This window comes from Tenrec ecaudatus, chromosome 14 (genome assembly GCF_050624435.1).
Source record: "Tenrec ecaudatus isolate mTenEca1 chromosome 14, mTenEca1.hap1, whole genome shotgun sequence".
Classification (NCBI taxonomy): Eukaryota; Metazoa; Chordata; class Mammalia; order Afrosoricida; family Tenrecidae; genus Tenrec; species Tenrec ecaudatus.
The window spans coordinates 85,319,792-85,339,760 of NC_134543.1; the positions used below are offsets into that span (position 1 = coordinate 85,319,792).

General features: G+C 45.9%; 1 protein-coding gene across 1 annotated transcript in view; it reads right to left on the reverse strand.

The window, feature by feature from the left end:
• The window catches only part of RPGRIP1 (RPGR interacting protein 1), a 55,442-nt gene that overhangs the window by 27,529 nt on the left and 7,944 nt on the right, over positions 1 to 19,969 (reverse strand). The window contains 16 exon segments of the mRNA XM_075532232.1: positions 57 to 257; positions 532 to 710; positions 2,319 to 2,661; positions 3,115 to 3,269; positions 3,611 to 4,060; positions 6,691 to 6,841; positions 7,409 to 7,552; positions 8,289 to 8,449; positions 9,690 to 9,835; positions 11,371 to 11,444; positions 11,867 to 12,013; positions 13,212 to 13,235; positions 15,922 to 16,027; positions 17,921 to 18,128; positions 18,742 to 18,852; positions 19,029 to 19,219. Coding sequence (XP_075388347.1) covers positions 57 to 257; positions 532 to 710; positions 2,319 to 2,661; positions 3,115 to 3,269; positions 3,611 to 4,060; positions 6,691 to 6,841; positions 7,409 to 7,552; positions 8,289 to 8,449; positions 9,690 to 9,835; positions 11,371 to 11,444; positions 11,867 to 12,013; positions 13,212 to 13,235; positions 15,922 to 16,027; positions 17,921 to 18,128; positions 18,742 to 18,852; positions 19,029 to 19,219 — 2,791 coding nt within the window.

A 19,969-nucleotide genomic window follows, 5' to 3' on the forward strand; every position in this document is an offset into this window, starting at 1 on the left:
CTATTTGGGGACACTGCAACCCGTATTTTATCTCCTCGGGGTTTCTGGAGTTTCACCTGTAGGACACTCACATGAAAGATGCTGCGACTGAGGTACTCCATCCTGTTCTTTCCTTGCGGCCCTGCGCGTTTGCCATGCTTTCTTCGGGAGTAGCTAGCGATCTGGTGTTGCTTTCTTCTTTCTTCTATCTGAGGAGATCTTTTCTGGACTTGATATTGCTCCTCTGCAGCAGGAATCTCAGCAGGTGCCGGTTGGTCCTGAGTAGGAGGGTCAAAGACAGCCTTACGAGATAATTGCCTAACAGTCAACGATACTGCCGAGATTTGCAAACCTGCATTAGACATCGTCTATCTCCTGCCACAGAGCCGAGAGATGCCATCTCTCTCCGCTCCCATAACAAGACCAGAGTTTGGCTCCATCAATAGTTTCATGACATTATGAGGGATGCAGATGAAGCTCCCAGAACACAGAGAGGTCATTCTTTCCCTCCGATGGGCATATTGTTCCCCTGGGATCAGCGCCATCTGCTACCTGGGAAGGAAAGAGAGTCATGTCCTCTTCAAAGGAGGCCTCTGGCTGGTCCTTCCCATCATTCTCCTCAGCTTCAGGTGTCGGGAAGTTCTCAGGAGGCAGGTAGGGAGACTCCCAATCCAGCTTCATCTGAATCGATCCACTGGGTATCCCCTCAGAGTCAGTGAGGCTAAAATCACCTGAGAGATACACAGACATCAGTAAGGTCTGATTACATAAAGCAGGCAAATCTGCATGGATCAACGCCGCAGCCAGACCCCCCCAGGTGTTAGTTTCATCAGAGAAACAGATTGTGTTTGTTGTGGGATGCCATCAAGCTAATTCCAACTCAGCGATCCCACCCACAAACCCCCACCCCCACACATACACCACAGAGCAGAAAGGCAACACGGGGTTTCCTTGGCTGCTGTCTGGGCAGAGTTAGATGGCCAGGTCTCTCCTCCAGTTCAAATGGCCTGCCTTTAAGTTCGCAGCTGAACACCCAGTCTCAGAGTCCCAAAGGTGTCTCAGTAATTGATTCACACCCATCAGACACTATCATCATCATAATACACGCCGGAAAAAAAAACAGACCCTAAAATGACAGTGCTCTTAGAATATTTATCAGGAAGATGCGGGTTTCCAAAAGATGTGTGAAGAGGATGACAGCGTGCTTGTTATCAGGAACCCTGTCAATAAGCGACTGCACTACTCTTGTATCACAAAGGATTTTCTGTTCCCATAGTAATACCAAGAGAAGCTTTACCCACAAGTAGTCCTCACTCTAAAATCACGAAAGCCAAGAAAAGGTAAGCAATTGCCAAATTGTCAAATGTCAGCCTTCTAAATTGTAACAAATCACTCCCATGCCTAACCTCTTGAGCAAAAGAGGAGTCGTGGGCAGAAGTATCACTCTCTTCCTTAGCAGCTCGGGTCTTGGGAAGAAAGAGGCCTCACACAATTCTTACAGAGCCAGACGTTTCTGAAACGTGGTTGGCACTGGCGAGAGTCATACGTGCTTCCCAACAAGAACATGGATCTGCCCGCCTCGCCCTCCCAGAGCTGCCGCCAGACGGTTGACTGCTCCTAGATGCACCTGGAAAATTGGCTATCAAGTAAAGCAAGCAGCACTGGAAAATTCCAACAAATTTGCCTTTTTCGTGACCTGGTGTTGAAGTTTCTCTAACCCAGAGGTTCTCAACCTGTGGGTTGAGACCCCTTTGGGGGTCGAAGGACCCTTTTACAAGGGTTGAACTACCCTTTCACAGGGGTCACCCAATTCATCACAGTAGCAAAATGAGAGTTATGAAATAGCAACGAAAATAATTTTATGGTTGGGGGATCACCACAACATGAGGAACTGTATTAAAGGGTCACAGCATTAGGAAGGTTGAGAAGCACTGCTCTAAACTGTACCTGAAGTTTAGAAGAATCAGGTGGAGGGGGTTAAGGACACAGCTGATGATCAGCTAGTTAATCATGTATTAAAGAGCAATAGGCCTTAGGTAAAGACAAATACTGAAAATAGAGAGTTTTTAAAGGTTTGTTCAGTCAGAGGGGTGAAATTCAGATGGGTTCTGCCAACTTAAGAATCTGGCTTTTGTTGCTGAAAAGCAAAAGAAGCAACTGTTTCCATATGAGTGGTGAAACTCTTAGGTTTTCTGTCCCTGATAATATTCTAAAACCATTTTAGTGGCTTTCAGACAAACAATTCCAAGCAAGCAACACGAGAAAGGTAGCAATGGAGGACAGGAGATCAACGCTGAGCAGGGGACATTGGTAGGGATGTAACAATCTTGAATTCCTACCTTGAATGGATTTGTTTTGTGCAAGAGGCAGCAAGGGCACTTGGACGTGGCCAAGGTATGAGCCAGGCTCAGAATCTTCATCATCAAAAACATAGACATGCAGGACTTCCCGCCTCAGATAGCGATCCAGGTCAGAGGTCACACACACGGGGAATTGAGCCTGGTCTCTAAAGCAGGGATTGTTACTGGCTGGGATGACGGCAGTGTCATGGTCGGGAAAGGTGAAGAAGCGGTACATGACGTAAGGACTGGGTTGGGTTCCCAGCCGTCGACTCTGGAGGCCACAGCACCTGATGATCTCCACCCACAGCTCCTGCTGATGCGGCCAAGCCTCTGGTCTGGACTGGAAAGATGTTTTCCGGATGGAGGGAAAGGGGCAGCCTGAGAGCTGTGGTGGGGACACTCAGCACTCACGGTAAGGAAGAGTTACAAAATCTAGAGGACCGTTCTTGTGAACTACCTGGGGCCGCTACAAGAAAAGCCTAATGGGCTTCACCTGCTGAAACTTACCTGTGGCAGACAGTTCTGTGAGACAGACGTGAGTCCTTCTGTCTTAGTCTTAGAGACTGGAACAGAGACTTTTCCCCCCACACCAAGGAAAGGTAGCTAGCTCCCAGGCATGATTTGATTTCACTTCAGACATAAGCTTGACCAACCAAAGAATCTGGACGAATCGTGGCATGACAGGATTTTAACATTCTCGCTCAATACATGATTGAGAGTGAAAAGCAGAGCTTTTCATAGGAGCTACATGGCTGAGGCTCCTTTAAGATGCCTGGGTGCATCTTTGTCTCACCTCCTCATCTTCCTGGACCTCCCAAGCACCAGGCATATTAGCTGACAGATAGGCTTGGGCTTTCTTACGCTTGCTGCATGCCTTTTGGCTGCATCTTATGGGGCAGCGAAGCCTCATCCAATAATGTAACACTCCAAAGTCTTCTCCACCAGCTCCTGGGTAGCAGAAAGTATGAAAGACATGGAAGATCTAGAGCTGCGGTTCTCAACCTGTGGGTTGCAACCCCTTTGGGAGGTCGAACAACCCTCTCACAGGGGTCACCCAGTTCATCACAGTAGCAAAATGACCATGATGAAGTAGCAACGAAAATCATTTTAAGGGTGGGGGGGTCACCACCACATGAGGAACTGTATTAAAGGGTCGAGGCATTAGGAAGGTTGAGAACCACTGAACTAGATGGTGTGGCAAGGAACAAGAATAAAGGCAGATGGTCAGCTACAGACACTGGGGAATTCTGATGTAGTCCTGGGATCTACCCGAAGCAAACAGCACTTACCGGTAAGTGTGGCAGAGCCATGGACTCTTTCCACAGTGTCCAGCACCCTGTCAAAGCAAATCCATCCAGTGGCAAGGGTGTGGTACTCAGTGGCCACCGCCTGGTGCAGATCAAGCCAGGCTGAGGCCCCTTGAAGGTAGTGCAAGAAAAGGGAGTCTGTCTCCACTACATACTGGGAGGTGAAGTCGTAGAGAGGCTGGGGTCCCACAGCTAGTGGAGTACTGTGAGTTTCAAAGTCATAGAAGGAATAGGTGCAGAAAGTGGTGGGTTGGCTGTCTTTAGCCTGAGCCAGGGCAGCAGATGTCAGGATGGCCTGGTGGAGGTGTAGTTCAAAAAGATTTTCACTTTGATGCAGCCGAGAAATGCCCACGTCACGCTCATCTGCCTTGGCTGGTAGTGTGTTCTCTAATGGCAACTGCCGGGTGCCATAAGCCACATCTTGGAGCTGTTCTAGAGGGGAAAGAAACTACCTGTCCATCAAATGTGGGAAACAGACCGGGAAGAGAGTGTCTGCGGACAAACTCTCAACATTCATGTGTTAAGGAGTCTGGGAGGCCAAGGCTCCTGGGGAGGAAAGCTTCACATCCATGGATTGGAGATGCGTCCCACTCACATTCTCCTAAGTAAGAGTTATTCCCGGTGATGTCCCCCCATAATAATGCCACTCTAAGGTGCTGTTTGCAAACACATGGTCACTGACCATACACTTGGAGGTCAGTTGCTTGAAGGTGATCTGCCTGAAGGTTGTCAGCCACCTAAGGCAATCTGACCCTATTGTCTGTCCCATCCTAAGTAGGATGTCCTTCCCTTCTGATAAGGCTAATGGATTGTTCCCCTGAAGGAGAGCCCAAAGACACCTAAGGTCAAGCCAACTCAGACAGCCAAGGTTAGGCTGCCATCTTGATTCTAAAGTCTGCCAATCTTGTTACACATGTACCTTCCTGTCACGTGTGTGCCTATTGTACAAGTCCTTCCTGTTACTTATGTGCTTACCATGGCCTGCACCAAGAATGAGATTACATTTCTCTCTCTCTGTCTCTCTCTGCCAGAACCTGGCTCCTGAAGTCAAGATGAGAAGCTGAGCCCCTGTGTGTTTCATCTTGTCTGATGTCGCTTTAATTACCCCTCAATTACACACCGCCCCTTAGACCCAATCGGTTGTAGAGAGGCTGGTCCCACAATCAAAAGGTAGAGCAGGCGTCTCTAGGGCAGTGGAGGGTCGCTCGAATGAGACTTTAAAACATGGTGAAAGTTTAAGTTGTGATAATTTGAAGAAACCATGTGATTCAAAGGGAAAAGCAAGAGAATGACAAGGAGATTTGAATTCTGATAACGGAATAATCCAATGTTTGCTTTAGCAAAAAGTTACAAAAAAGTTACAAAAAGTTACAAATCAATTCTGGGCTCAGGAAAAATGAAAGCATAATTTTACCATACAGATAATGATGCGGTTTAGGTTTACAGTAAGATACTATGAATTAATTGGCAATTCCCCTAGAAATGCACCAGAAACACAAAGCATGGATGTTTCCAATAAACAGATTGAAACTGGGCTATGGGCGAAGGAGAGAACAGCAAGTTACAGCCACAGTGTCTATTGCACTGAGCCCCACTAAGAACCATTTCCCTTCTCCAGCCAGGTCAGCCATAGGGATCTCCATTCTGTTAATGCTTTGATTTCATAAGAAGAGGCTAAAAATCTACTTTAAGTCAAAGAGTCATGGAATAAGAAGTTAGGGAGAAAACTTACTGGGAAGAAGTTGAAAATATTGGCAACAGGATAAAAAAAATACAAAGACATCTCCTTCATCTGGGCATTACCTTCATGTCCCACCAATCAGAAACTGATCTGCAGTCTGCTTCCACATGGGAAGTGTTACCAGTAGCACGGTGTGCTGACGGCAAAGGTCCTGTCTTAAGGGTTAATGGAATGTCTTCATGTTCAAAATAATAAAATGTAGAGATCAACTAGTGGTTTTCTTAATTGATGGAACTAGTACAACAAAAGAAAATGTATTTAAATGTTTGCATTACAGAACACAGGATCAATAATCGAGGCCTATAAAGAACTTCTACGAATCAACAAGCTACTACTAAGAAATGGGCAAAGAACCTAATAAAATGTAAAAGGAGAAAAGAGAAAAAAATGATTAGGGCAAAGACTGTACAGATGTGCTTTATACAATTGATGTATGTATATGTATGAACTGTGAAAAGAATTGTATCAGCCCCAATAAATTGTTAAAATAAAAAAAAATTAAAAGAAAACAAAACAAAAAGAAATGGGCAAAGAACACGAACAGGCAATTCTCAGAAGAAATCACACAAATAACTGAGAAACATGCGAAACTGCTCCCCTATGGTTTACCAGGAACCAAAGAAATACATATTGAAATGAGGGACAACTCTTCAGAAGTGGGTCGCAAGTATTCTGTATCGCCTTGGGAGACAGACTCTGAATCTGAACAACCTGAGAACTTCAAGTCAAGGAGATCTATGACCACATTGACCTTGACATGGATAGACCGTGCTCCAGACAATGCCTGTCCTTTTCCGGTTCCATGCTCCTGAAAAACCTGCCTACTGATTCTCCCATGCAGCGAGAACACCTCAAAATGTGGTTTCAAGCAGCCACACGACAGCAACAGATTAGCCACCTCTATACAAAAAATACATGATCACCGGGCACGAAATAACCATCTGGTGAGTTCCTATAAAAACTACTTTATAGGTCTGGGTTGAGGAAACAATTTCACGAGCATGTGTTACATCACCCGGCAGCCAGCAGTGAGTGACACCCTCGGATTCTCAAAGTAGAATCAAAATCAACTCACTGAAGCAATCACTGCTCTCTGGTGAAATTCTCCCTAGAAGTCAGAGAAGCATGTGAACGCGACGGAAGAGCAGAGGTTGTTAGATATATAGTAAGACAACACAAATGCCACAACAAAGAAGAACAGAGGGAGCAAGTCACGTGCCAAGGCCATAAGGCGGAGTCCTTAGATGGGCAAGAGAGGGGAAGGTGTATGCTGGCTGTGTGACGGCTCCCAAGAGGAGGATAACAGAGTACTAAGACTTGCCAGATGTCGGTAGGCCGTGGCTTCTTAAAATACCTTCCAGCTGCATGATACGATGGTTCTTGAGATCTAGGAGTTGATTCAATCTCTCCAGTTTCTCTTGGCTTTCTTTCTTTTCGTTATCAGCTTTTGTCATCAAGGTCTCCAGTTCCTCCTGAAACAAAGTAATGTCTGAACTTTGCTATCTCCCTCTCCCAGCCCACAAAAGCCTAGATTCAAAAGTACCGTATATACTTGTGTATAAGCCGAGTTTTCAGCACATTTTTAATACAGTTTTTGTGGTAAAATTAGGTGCCTCAGCTGATACCCGAGTCGGCTTATACTCGAGTATATACGGTAGCACTTGCTAGATGAAGGAGACTCTGCTATCTCTTTTGCAGGGCAGATTCGTCCACTAAAAAGCCATGGATTCCTCCAGGTCCAGTTGTGCTATTAGTACTATAGGGCTGCCTTTTCGTGGGCCTGGCAAACAGTGAACACAGAAATTCTACACCCGTCATTTCCATTAGCTGGTCCCTTCATTAGTTCAGTTTCCAAGGTACCATGGGCATGTGTGTCTTCAAACTCTTCAGAGAAGGGCTCATTCTATTGTGCGTTCGTACGGGACAGCGTACCACCTTGCACCAGGATCCCTGGAAACTCGGGCCTTGCTGTATTCCCAGCGTGTGCACCCCTCGTATGCATTTGCCTAGTCCCCTTCCTAGATTGTCTGGTATCGCACCTGATAACACTCATTGATTTTGCGCTGCAAAAGAAGCATGTCTCTGGTTTTGTCTAGTTCCATTGTGGTCTCTGCATGTGATGCTTCCAATTCATCTAGCATCCGGGATAGCTTCTGTACGTCTTGGTCTCTTGAGTCATAGGGCTACAGAGGAAACGTAAGTGTGAGAGGTAGTATCCTCGTTATCTCAACAAAGAAGCTGCTAGTGGTCGGCAAAATTCTGTCCGCAGCAGAATTTACTCTGAAATGCAAACGAGGTTGCCAGTAAGCCTTTCTCCACTCCTGACATTGCCTCTGCTTCATATAGGCCAGCGTCTTGGGATCCGCAACACGTGGCAAGGCATATAATGAGGAATTAAAGTATTGCCAGTTAAAAGTAACATAAAATGCAAAGGAGAACCCGCATTGCTTCACGAGTGCCCTCTCCCGGGTTCTCCAGGTGCTATTTGTGTCACGGGTAACATTTGCTTGCAAGGGGCAAAAGCGAACCCAGAACTTCTACACCTGCCGTTTCCATGCGCCCCCCCCCCCCACCCACCCCCCGCCATTGGTTTCTATTTCCAAGTCCTCTGGGCATGTGTGAGCCTTCGAGCTCCAAATGAAGTAACTGCACCGACTGCCTGAAGGTTAGACAGGTTCTAAGGGGCTCTTCAGCAGATCGTTTCGTGTCCTCATTTGACAAAAGATTCTAAACGCATGGGCTGCAACGGGTAGGGAAAGTTCTGAAGCTCACAGTTATCTCAACTTTCAACCTCAGATCCTCCCAGATATTTCCTTCAATCTGGTCAACCCAGTAATGTTTCTAATTCCTTCCCCTCCCCCCCCCAATATTTACTAGACATCCCTCCACAGAGCGGGCTGTGGGTCATGAAGTTCTTACCTCTGCCTGAGCAGTCTCTGCGAACAGAGCCTCGTGAGTGGCTGGTTCCGACTCCCCTCCAGGAGACTGCGGGCATGTCTGCTTCTTCTGGAGAATCTCGACTTCCTGCTGATGCTTTATAAGCAAGCGGGTAATTTCAAGCTTCAGCTCCTCATTTTGGGCTGGGGGGGGGGGGGGAGGGGGGGTGGCAGAAATAATTCAGCAACAAGAGTTCAATCGAGTGTGAATTAAATTTTCCCATGAACGCTTCATTCATTTGACACATTTGCCCTTAGGGAAACCATTTTCTCCCAAAGAGTCCTGGTTTATTGGCCCATTCAGATGAGTTGAGTCTTGCACAACACAAAAGCCTCTTTCCTACTGTGGAGTGAAGGGAAAACACCTAGCTAACGAGCACCATCCAGAACTTTTGGCCGCACCAACACTTCACCAGCTCGATCTGCACTGCCTTCTGATTGCAGACTGATGGTTCTCTGTCACCCATCTCCACACCTATCTGGCCTGGGAAGAGATGGACGTGCCTCTCTTTGTATGTGCCAGGGAAGGAAGGTGATCTGGGTTTTGTGCGTGGGAATCTCCTCGATAGGGATTAGGTCAGGTTAGCACTAAGGTCATTGCAAGTCTTCACTTGTGTTTCATACAAGCCCACAGAGCCCGAGAGTGTACTCCTAAGCGTGGCTTTCTTACGGGTCCTGCCCCTCGCTTTCTTCACCGCAGGCTCCTTTCCCTTCACTCCCTTCCATGACTATTCTAGCATGTGATGCAACATAAATGGGATCACATTACTTAGCCCGATCCAGGCAGGGCAAAGAGATGTCTTTTAACAGTATTATAATGTCTCCGGCATCTTCCCTGATTCAAGAATTAAGTTATAGGGGAAGGGGAAAGTGATAGTGATTGCCACGAGTAATAACTGGCATCTCAGTTTCAAGTCTCGGGCGCTCAAAAAAGATGGCTCCCAACCACTTCTAAACTAATTGACAAGCATAATGTTTGTTAAAGCCACAGAAATTAATTTTCGTTACTTTTAACGAATAATGTGAAGACTTAGAAGCATCATAAATTAAAACTTGACATCCCTTTTGGTACAACTCTTCTTGATACGACTGAACTATTGAGTTGTATACATGGATTTTATGCAGTAGAGCTATTTTTTAAAATTCCACATCCCCTTAAATGGAAAGAAGCGCACTTGCATGTTAGATAGGTGTTGGGTTTTCCTGTTGGCACATGTAACCAGTGGTCATATTTTAGTTATACGTAACCCACACAAGAATAAGATTTCAACAAAAAGAATAAGGTCAATTGTGGGGGTTGGAGAAATGCTGGCCCAAGTTCCTTCTGTCCAAAGCAGATGAAGAAGATGCCACATTTGAGAAAACTCTTCAAGACCCAGCCTACCTTCCTCGTCGTTCAGGCGAAGTAAGATTTTTCTCTTCTCCTCCAGCTCAGCATGCAGCTGGTCTTGCAGCTGAGAGACTTTCTCTTGTAGCTGTTCACCTATGAGCTCGTTGCCCCAATGGGGCAGAGTACTGCTGTCCAGCATGCTGAAAATGAATGGTGAGCAAGGAGGGAGGGGAGAGGCTTCAGACAGACACGGGGCAGTGCGTGGTAAGATGCCTTTGTTACACAGTATTAGCATATCCTGGGCCTAGCTCGTCACTCATTCCCTCACATGGTTTTTCCTGCCCCAGATTGATCTGTAACTGTCATTAACCAACTGCCTTGGAACTTTTGGGTCCAATTGAGAGCTCAAGTATTCCACTGAGCAGACACCCTAAGTCATACCCCTTTCCTGAGGAACTGGGCCAGCAAGAGAGCTTTCTTTAAGCAGGGAGCTATTTACCAAGACATTCTCAGGCCTGCTTGATCAGAAATTAGGTGCACAATATTCCTCTTCGCATTACTCCATCCCTCTGTCTTCGACAACTGCCAGTTTAGAGAACAGTTTCCTATGAACTAACTTGTAAATTACTGTACATGGCAGAGGGCAGAAACTACCCTCTTCAGTGGCTGTATTCTGGACCCAAGGGCCCTACCTGACTCAAACCATTTGCACTTGACTGTGGGTCAAGCCCACCCAGAGGTCCTGTGGAAGAAAACCTCAGTAATCTGCTTGCAGTCAGATTTCAGCAAACAAAAGCCTGCAGTTCTCCTCCGCAGGACTTGGGTGCACCTGAGTCAGAATCCATTCCCTGGCACCTCAATAAGAACCCAGCAGAGCCATGTGGAGCATCAACCACACATGGCTCATTGTTGAACATTCAGACACGCGAAGCGGCATTGGTAGTCAAACATTTCATTCTGTTTATGCCTTTGTCTAATCGCTGTAATGAATGTGGCCCAAGAACAACTTTCGTAGCTGGTACTAAGATTACACAGCACTGCCTGACATCCATCACACGGTGATCCAAAGTATACTGTGGTGAATAATAACGGAAATCGGGCAATCGCAGTGTTGGTCACAGGGGAATCTCGGGTCGGCCCCTCCCCCACTTTGTGTCACTGTTGAAGAGCATCACTGGCTTCCATGACACTCAGACAACTTCCCCAGTCTGCCTCTGCTGCCTTCCCTGCTTCAGAAGGGACTTTTGCTTTTACATGGCTTTTAATGACAAAAGACATACATCAATTCATATGCTCGTGGTAAAAATTAAAGTAGCATGAAAGTACATGAAATAACACTGGAGTTGTCCTTTTGTCCTACTCCAAGTCTTTGCATTTCCCCAAATTAATCTCATCAAGTGTTGGTGGATATCCATACATGGGAATCACATAAATCACATCAGCATTTAACATATCTGTTGTAACTTGCTTTTTTCTTTCAACAATAAATATTTGTATACCGTGGACATGCAAATAGGCCTCGTTTTTAACAGTCGCATAGAATCTCATTGCAGGGATGCAACATTACTTACTCAGCATGATCCCATCAATCCAATTCATCGATACTGATGGCTATTTCCCCCAAAAGCCTAATCAGTACCACATATGAGATTTTAAATTTAGAAGACGTAAAGAAAACATTTTAGAAGACATTTTCCCACAAACAATGCTCTAAGACTCCCAACTTGATACTCACTTTTCTAAGAGTTTATCATAATTGTCATTCAGCAATTTTCTTTCGTTTTCCAAATCTTCAATTCTTTCCTGAAACTTAAAATGGTAGTAAAGTGCCTGAGACAACATTTTAAAATCGATTGCCCTGCCTAGGTGCTCTCTTTTTTGCTACAATGTGGAGAAAGAGTGAGAAACTATTATTTAAATATGGAGTAGCAACTTTTGGTGACATTAATGAAGATTCTTTAAAGCGGGTTTGCTTGGTGTCCAGGCTTCAACTGTTAGGGAAAAAGCTGGATATTCGGACTTTGGAGGACAGACCTAACTATGAACCCCAGCTTCCCCGCCCCCCAATGTTATAATCTTGAGAAAACTACTTCACCAGTAGGAGTCTCCACTTTCCTCATTGGTAAAACTGAAAGAGTGCTATTTCGGTGTTATAAGATACCTGTCTGAACATCTGAAATTGGGACGTAATTCACAACGGACAGTATCTTTTCATTATGATGGTAACTTACCTCTTTCAGGGTCACCTGCAGGATGGTTACATCTTCCAGTTGGGTCTTCAAGCTGACAGCCTTTTTGCTCTCCTCCCTCAGTTCTTCCTTGAGTTCATTCACTTCACCAAGGAGGGTATCGTGGGCTATGCCCAAGACTCCCTGATTCTGGACAAAGCGAAAGACACTCTGTGGCTGTCCTCATGTTCATTAGCAGGTGCCCACCTGAGCCGTGCTGATTAAGACCCCGTTGCCTTTGAACTATACGTGGACAGTTTACTTTTATGCTAGTACAGTATTTTCTTGGGAAGTAGCGTTTCTTTATCTGGTGACAGCTATCCCCTCTGGGCTATTGTAATTAGCCCACGGAGCCTGATTGCCCCAGGGTTCAGATGAAGCCCTGACTGTATACGTGCCACCTCTTTAAAAAAGCTGCCTTAACTTTCTAAGCTATTTGACGCTTCTTACACTGATGCGGTCCCCCCTGTGCACCCGGGGAAGCGCCATGTGTAAGCAGGTGCCTCTAAAAGCTAAATGGCAGTGGGCTGTACTGGCTCATGGCTGAGGAATAGCTGTGGCTGGTGATACTGGGAAGGGTGATTTGCCTTTGTCGGTTGCCGTTGAGCCTGACTCATGGCATAAGCTTCTGTATAACAGAGCAACCTGCTGTCCAGTCCTGAGTCATCTTCATGGCTCTGTGCTCAGCTCCATCCAGCTATCACATTAAAGCTCCCATCACGTTCATTGCCCCTCTGTTTTCACCACTTGTCTAATCGCTGAAATACAATGGCTTGTATGTTACTGTGATGGTGGAAACTATGTCACCCGTACTAGCAGAGTTCCCATGGTGGATCCGTTTCCATGGAGGTAGAAGAAGAGAGGCCTGGTGGTCTGCTTCTGAAAATAGCCTGTGGTCTCGATGGAGCCCAGCAGAACTCTGCCTCACTTTGTCCGCATCAGTGCCTCCCCGCCCAACCACCTACCACATCTACAACTCCATGTTAGGGATGAAATAGGGTCTGATATTCAGTCACATCAAAGAAGATTTAGAACAACCTTTGCTGTGTTCAATCACTTCACACACGCTGGAAGAATATTCAAGAAATTTTTAAGCCTGTGTTACAATTCTTCCAAGTAATTGATGGGCTGAAAAACACTGTTCCAAATATTTCTTAACTCAAATCTCATATTAAATTTTTATGGACATAATGTAATGAATATCTTCTAAAAATAACACTATTTGTCTTAAAATTTGTATGACATAATGACTTTGATTTAATTGGTTAAATTCTGATGTTACGTAGTTGGATTTGAATTTGGGTTTGATTAATTGTTAACAGAGACTCAAGGAATCTTTATTAAATACCTTCTGGAGCAGAGTTTCATATGCCTAGAAGAGAAAAATAAGCATTATTAGGCTGATTTATCCATCTGATATACATGTTTGGAATGTATTTGTCTCTCTAACATGAATGCTTAAGAACTTTTAAAAAACATTGTGAATAATTTCCAAAAACCAAGACATTTATGTAGTCACTTACTAATTACTATCACTTTTCCTCTAGCCTACTTGGCCGGCTAGTCTGCAAAAGTAATAAATTATATCTTTTCTTTTTTTTAAAGAATGAATGGTCAAACATTCATATTTGCATTGTAGTTGGTGGGTTATAGGCGATATTGACTCTCAAACCAGATGCTCTCTATGACTCAGGCTGTTTCAGAAAGGAGAGAGGAAAGAGAGAGATAGAGAGAGAGAGAAACAGTGCCCGGTGCAACGACAGGTACATGTGTGGAGCGGTTGCTGAGTGTTCTGTTATATGTGTTTCCCGATGTTACTTCACAATCATTGTTTCACATACATCACCCCGTCTAGCCCTCACAGCAAAGGTGAGAGTCAGGTCTAACTATCTAAACTTTGACCATGAGAGAAGAAGCTATGAGAACGAAATCACCTGCTGAGAATAGTGGCCAAGAAGCAGAGGCAAAGCCTCCACTCAGCCTTATGACTCCAGCGCCCAGGGAAATGACCCCTGATCTGACTGCTAAGCAGTGAAGGAATCTAGGCTCAGTTCAGTATTTGCAAAGGACAACATAACGAGAAAGGTAAAGGGATTTAAAGACGCACACACGATGGCAACATATGTACAAATATGCTTAATACAACTGATGTATGAAATGTTATGAGCACCCCCAATAAAATGATGAAAACACACACACAAATTGTGCATCCACCATTCAAAAATGAAATTGTGCGTGATAATCAACCATCTTAGGTCAACTGCCCACTGCCCCTGCCATTACTAACACCGCACAAAGCAAGTCCACCGCGAACGACTGTCGCTCTTTTCCCTGTAGTACAAGGGAGACAGAGAGGATTTTTTAAAACTCTACTCCCATAAGCACAGCCAGTTGCTAATATAACTTTAAATTACCTTTACACCCGTTTCCACATTCTTTAAATGTTACCACCGTGAGCCAGATGAAGGGAACACAGACACAGCTCTGGAGGTGGTCTTGTCAAGATGCCTTCGGCCCTTCGGAACCATCGCCAGACCCAGCTCGCAGCGAATGGTGCCTCTCACACTGGAAACCCACTCGCCATGGTCACTTCTCTTTTCCCTCTCTCCACTCCCCTCTCCTGACAAAGGCTGTGTTTTTGTCTCAAACCAACCCAGGGTAATTCACTGTCTTAACAAAATGACGTTCCCTTGTGGGTTTGTAAAACTTTTTTTAGAAATTAAAAAACGTTCGGAAAAGTAAAAAAATACAGTCGGCTCTAATCTAAGGGTCTTCCTGATACAGTGAGTAACACACTAGGAAAATCAAGCTCACCCTCAGGTGCCTTTGAAGAAAGGCCTGGTGATCTTCTTATGACTCGCCTCCCCTATGCTGACGCACATGATGGGGGCCCTGTGAATCAGAATTGACTTGATGGCAACAGGTACTGCTATCTCTTTACAAGTTGTGCCCGCTCTCCTGTTAGCTCCTTGAAGGCAGGGTGTATCTTATGTATCTTTGGAATTCCGTATCCTGATGCTATGCACCGAGCCTGACACTCACTCAGCAAATCTATTCAGATGGAAAAAGAATGGCGCTGACTGACTGCTCCGACCTTCGACCTTTGACCTTCCGTGTCCCCTCTACGGTCCTAACAAGAGTTTTGATTGTGTTGGTAAATCACAATAGAACACAGCCTTAGCGCCCCCAAACCAGCCCTCAGATCCTGCTCTGCTCTGCCTTTCTTATCATAGCTCGAGAGAGATACTTAATGTCTTTGAGGCTCAGTGCCCACATCTGCTAAATGCATTTACCTTGACGTCTCTTGTCAGGCTTAATTAAGTGAGATCATGAATGTAAAACATCTGGGACAGGGTCGAGCACATAGAAACCCCCGCAAAACAACACAGAACACTGCCATGGAGGAACTTCCGACTCCGAGTGGCCCTGGAGGACCGGGTAACATTGCTCCTTAGGGTTTGTCGGTCTGTAAATCTTACCAGGAGCAGTGGCTGGTGGTTTTGAACTACTGACTTTTTGGTTAGCAGCCCAAAGCCTAACCCACCAGAGCTCCTTAGCACAGTGCTCAGTAAACGATAGGCTTCTTCCTCTCCTTTGTTCCTGCTCTCCGCCTCCAGTTTAATTGTGCACATTGGCGGGGCCTGTCACCCTGACTGCACGCGGTTCACTGAAGTCGCCAGCTTGAGCCTTCTTCCCAACAGAGAAACCATAGGAAGAAACCGAGGCTGAGTTGCAAGGCTGGGATTTGAGTATTTCCTAAAACATGTGTGACCTTGCTTGGACTAGCAATCGACCTGCTGCCATCGAGTCAATTCTAACCCTGTTTGCGGGAGCAGAAAAACTCACATTTCTCCCTCATTGTGATCGATGGTTTCGATCTACTAACTTTTCACTTAACAGGCCAGCACGGAACCCACTGTGCCACCAGGGAAAAGTAACTTAGTGTCTCTGAATTAAGGTCCCCCAGATGTAAAACGAACCAAGTAATACTACTCTCTTAACCAACTGCCCCCACCCATCATCACTTGGAGGAAGGACAGCAGACGAGGGGGACTCACCTCCTGAACCTCTGTTAACTGTGTCTTTGTCACCACCAGGGAGGCGTTCCGCTCGTGTAAGAGCTTCTTGAGTCGAATCAGCTCTACGTTTTCCTTAATGGAATCTCTGCCGAAAGAAGTTGCTAAAATATTGTCAGCAAAAGTACACGAAGCACCTTTTCCCTCCACTCCGTGCCCGTAAGAACGTCTCCCTCTTGCTTCTTGCTTTCCCTCATCCTCCCAACACACCTGAGGTCAGTAATCGCCCGTCTCCCATTGCCTGTCACAACCGCTGAGATGTGATAATCCACCAACAGGAAAGTCTACTTTGGGAAAACCAATGTTTTCAGCGGCGGTGCTTACAGCTCCCCATAACTCTCGCGAAGTTCAGCTGGGTCTCAGCCTTGCTTCTTTGGAGAAATGGGGGAGGCTGGGGGAGGGACAGAGCTTCCAAAGGAGGATGGTCATTTTTGAGCCTAGGAGATTATTTATCATCTGAAAGGTATCGGAAAGGATCTCTGCTAACGAACATAAGGTCAGCGGTTCAAACCCAACAGCCACCATGAGAGAAATATGAGACTTTCTGTTCCTGTAAAAAGTAACAGCCTCAAAAACCCAATATAGGATCAGTAGGAGTTGGGATGGACTCAATGGCAGTGGGGTTTTGACGGGGGCGGGTGGGGAGGAGGTTGGACCCCTTGTGTCTATCCCAGGTTTCCCTAGGCCTAACTGTCCATTAGAATTAGCGTCACCAAAGAGATCTTCAAAATCACATCATCTGGAAGTCACACCACATTACTAATGTGTAGTTGCTGGGGTCTAGACAGCTGCAGTTCTGAAGGTTCTTCAAAGCCTGGTGCACAGTGACTGCTGAGAACCCATAGCTGGGTGGTGGAGATGAATAGTGTTCCTTATGAAGTTGTGGTACGTACACAATTTCATGTCAACTTGATAAAGAAGAATGAAGGGGTGGAATCTAGCCTGTCAATCAGGTCACAGCCTGGTGATCCCTTTTTGTGGGTGTGGCCGTCTCATGAGGATTCTGGGACTTCTCTTTCTCCCTGGAGGCAGGACACACTCTCTCTCTGCTACAGATTCCTGATGACAAGCCGCATGGAGCCCCGCTGATGGGAACCAGAGCCCTGGAGATGTACAACCACTGGATCCACAAGACTTTCCACCCACTGGCCTATGTGATCTTCCTGCCTTTGGCATCACTGCAAGTTCTGCGTGAGTCTGAGGAGGAATTCATGGGCTAATATTGGACTTCCAGGCTAATATCGAATTTAGGGACTTGATCTGGATGGGATCTTTTATTGATGCATTATTACTTCTTGATATAAAGTTCTCTCTTACACCTATGAGTGTCTCTGGATTTGCTTCTCTTGTCAACCCGGATTAACACAGAAGTAAATCAACACATCTTCTATTATACATAAAACCCCCTACCTTTTGAAAATGATAATGGCAACAAATGAACAAATGTGCTTGACACAAATGGATGGATGGATGAATGGAGGGATTATGATAAGAGCTGTGTGACAATTGATGTATGTATATGTATGGATTTTGATAAGAGTTGTATGAACCCCTAATAAAAAAGAATAAATAAATAAAACAAAAATTTTAAAAAGAGCTGTATGAGCCCCCAATAAAATTATTTTAAAAACCAAACTCACTACCATCGAGTTGCTTTCACCTTGGACAGAGTACGATGGCCACTGTGGGTTTCTATGACTGTAAATCTTAATAGAATCAGACAGCCTCAGCTTTCTCCCTTGGAGCCGGTGGTGGTTTTGAACTGCTGAACTGGCAGTGAGCAACCCAACGTGGCCTTTTAAATATTCCCGTTATGTTCACCCATTTCTTAACCCTCTAGGCACTCCAAGTCTACTCCTCAGATAGAATTAAATCCCAAACATTCTTTTTTTTTCCTTGCTGAGGTAAAAGAAAAAATTACAAGACAAGAATATTTTCCACAGCTCATTGTGGTTTGAGGCATGGAATGCTACCCTCTTACCGAAGCTCTGTGACCTTCTGAGCACACTCCAACGCATTTCTCTGTTCAAATCCTTTGTCTCTGGACCCCATTTCCTCCGGAGACCTGGGCGGCTCTTCTTGCACAGTATTGCTGGTCATCGTGTGGACGCTGGTAGGAACGCAGAGATGGGTGAGTTTCGCTCTCTCTGTGACTCTGTTGAAAGAAACTGCACTGTTAGAATTCGACATTTTGAACATTAGAAGGAGAAATGGAAATTGCTCGTGTGAAGGGGGAGGGGACCGTGTTAGCCGCTGCAATACTGGTTGATGCGACTGAGCTAAGGAATGGTATGTCTGGATGCGCTCCTAGTAAAACGATTTGAAACTTTAAAAAGAGAAAGAGATCGTCATGTTGTGGGGGCTAACATCACACCCGTGCCTGTGAGGAGACTCTAACGTGTGGGGGGAATTCCAGTGTCATTTCATTTCATTTTCCTAGAATTCTTTGAAGTCCTCTGGTGTGTAACAGAAAGTTAGAAGAGTTAGTATAATCTTGGTATGTAGGGAGGGTAATCATATAAAATGCGGATGCCAGGTGTCAAGCATTAATGGATTATGACCTAAGGGATAAAATAGAAGGCAACGTAGAGTCAGTGCCTACAAAGAACTTCATTTCTCTTTCCGCTGAAGCCAGCTCTAGAGACACTCCTTTTCTAGTTTTTAAGCAATGGATTTAGGTTTGATCTAGGATTGACCTTCACCTCTGCTCCTGCGAGGGCCTCTCAAAGGTCCACACTCACTTGTTTCCTAGTGACCTTCTGATGCCAGTTACAGGAGGGACAGAGCTCACGGGACAGACGACAAGAACTCACGGTTTGCTGGTTTCCCTGGATGTCCCAGCACTAGGGTTGTGATTTGTCACATGCTCCTTAAACGTCGGAGGGGCTGTGTAGCTCGGCCTCTCTCTTGGCCCTGGAATTTATGTGGAAGACAGAGACTGGCAACAGAACCTTCCAGAACCCCACATGCTAGAACTGGAACCCCAAATCACTGCGCACTATGTGACACCCAACCCCGGTGCTGTCCCTGGCTGGGGCGAACCAGTTCTGCCCAGGGGGTGAGCCCTGAGGACACCACCCAAGCCTCACCTCTTTGGGGCTTCTCTGACACCAGTGGCCCCGCGGTGTGGAGCTGTCTGCGAGCCACGTGGGCATGAAGCTGGGCCCGGCGGGGAGAAGGTGAACTGCTGTGCCTGGCCCCGGCAGGGTGCTGGGGCACCGGGGGCCGCGGGGCGCGCTCTGGGGGCTGCACCGCTGTCTGGGCAGGCCAGTCCCGGCCCCTAGTCACCCGGAGCAAGGTCGTCCTCAGCCGATGGGCAAAAAAGAAAAGAGAGCGGCACGTGGCTTCGCTTTCCACGAGTTACCATTTGGGCTATTATTTACTCTTTCAACTTTCTGGGTCGCATACAAGGGAACCGCTTGAAGGCAGGGACACGGAGGTGGCCCCTCTGTGCTCTGTGGCGATGGTCACACTCTCGGTAGAAATAAAGTGAGGGAGCTCCCTGAGTCTATTTCATGCTGAGATTTGTTTTTAAATGACATACGTTTACCCCTATACTAATAATTGATGGATATTATAAAACACACAGGCCAAGTTTTTAAAGGAGGAGGAGGAGTTGTGTATTAGTGCTTGAATTCCAAAGCACTTGTGGAAAATCTGGGGTCCACAGTGGGAACCCTAAAGGTATTTTTTGAGTCTTCTGAGTTCTTTCTGACCATTCAGTGGGCAAAACCAAGCTCACTGGCACTGAGTTGATTCCAACTGATAGTGACCCTTTGAGTTTTCAAGTCGGTCACTCTGACAGGACTAGAGGAAATGAGCCCTGCCCATTTCTGCCCGCTGACCTTGCGGTGAGCAGGCCAGCATGTCAGCACACGCTTCCCTCAGCCTGACTGCTAGTCCATGCCACGCGCCCCCGGGAAGAGGGCAGAATCTGCCCCTGTACATTTCTGAGAAACTGGGTTTTGTTTTGTTTTTTTGTAGCAAAAGGTACTCTCAATTTTATTTTCATGAAATTCAATTTTTTTTC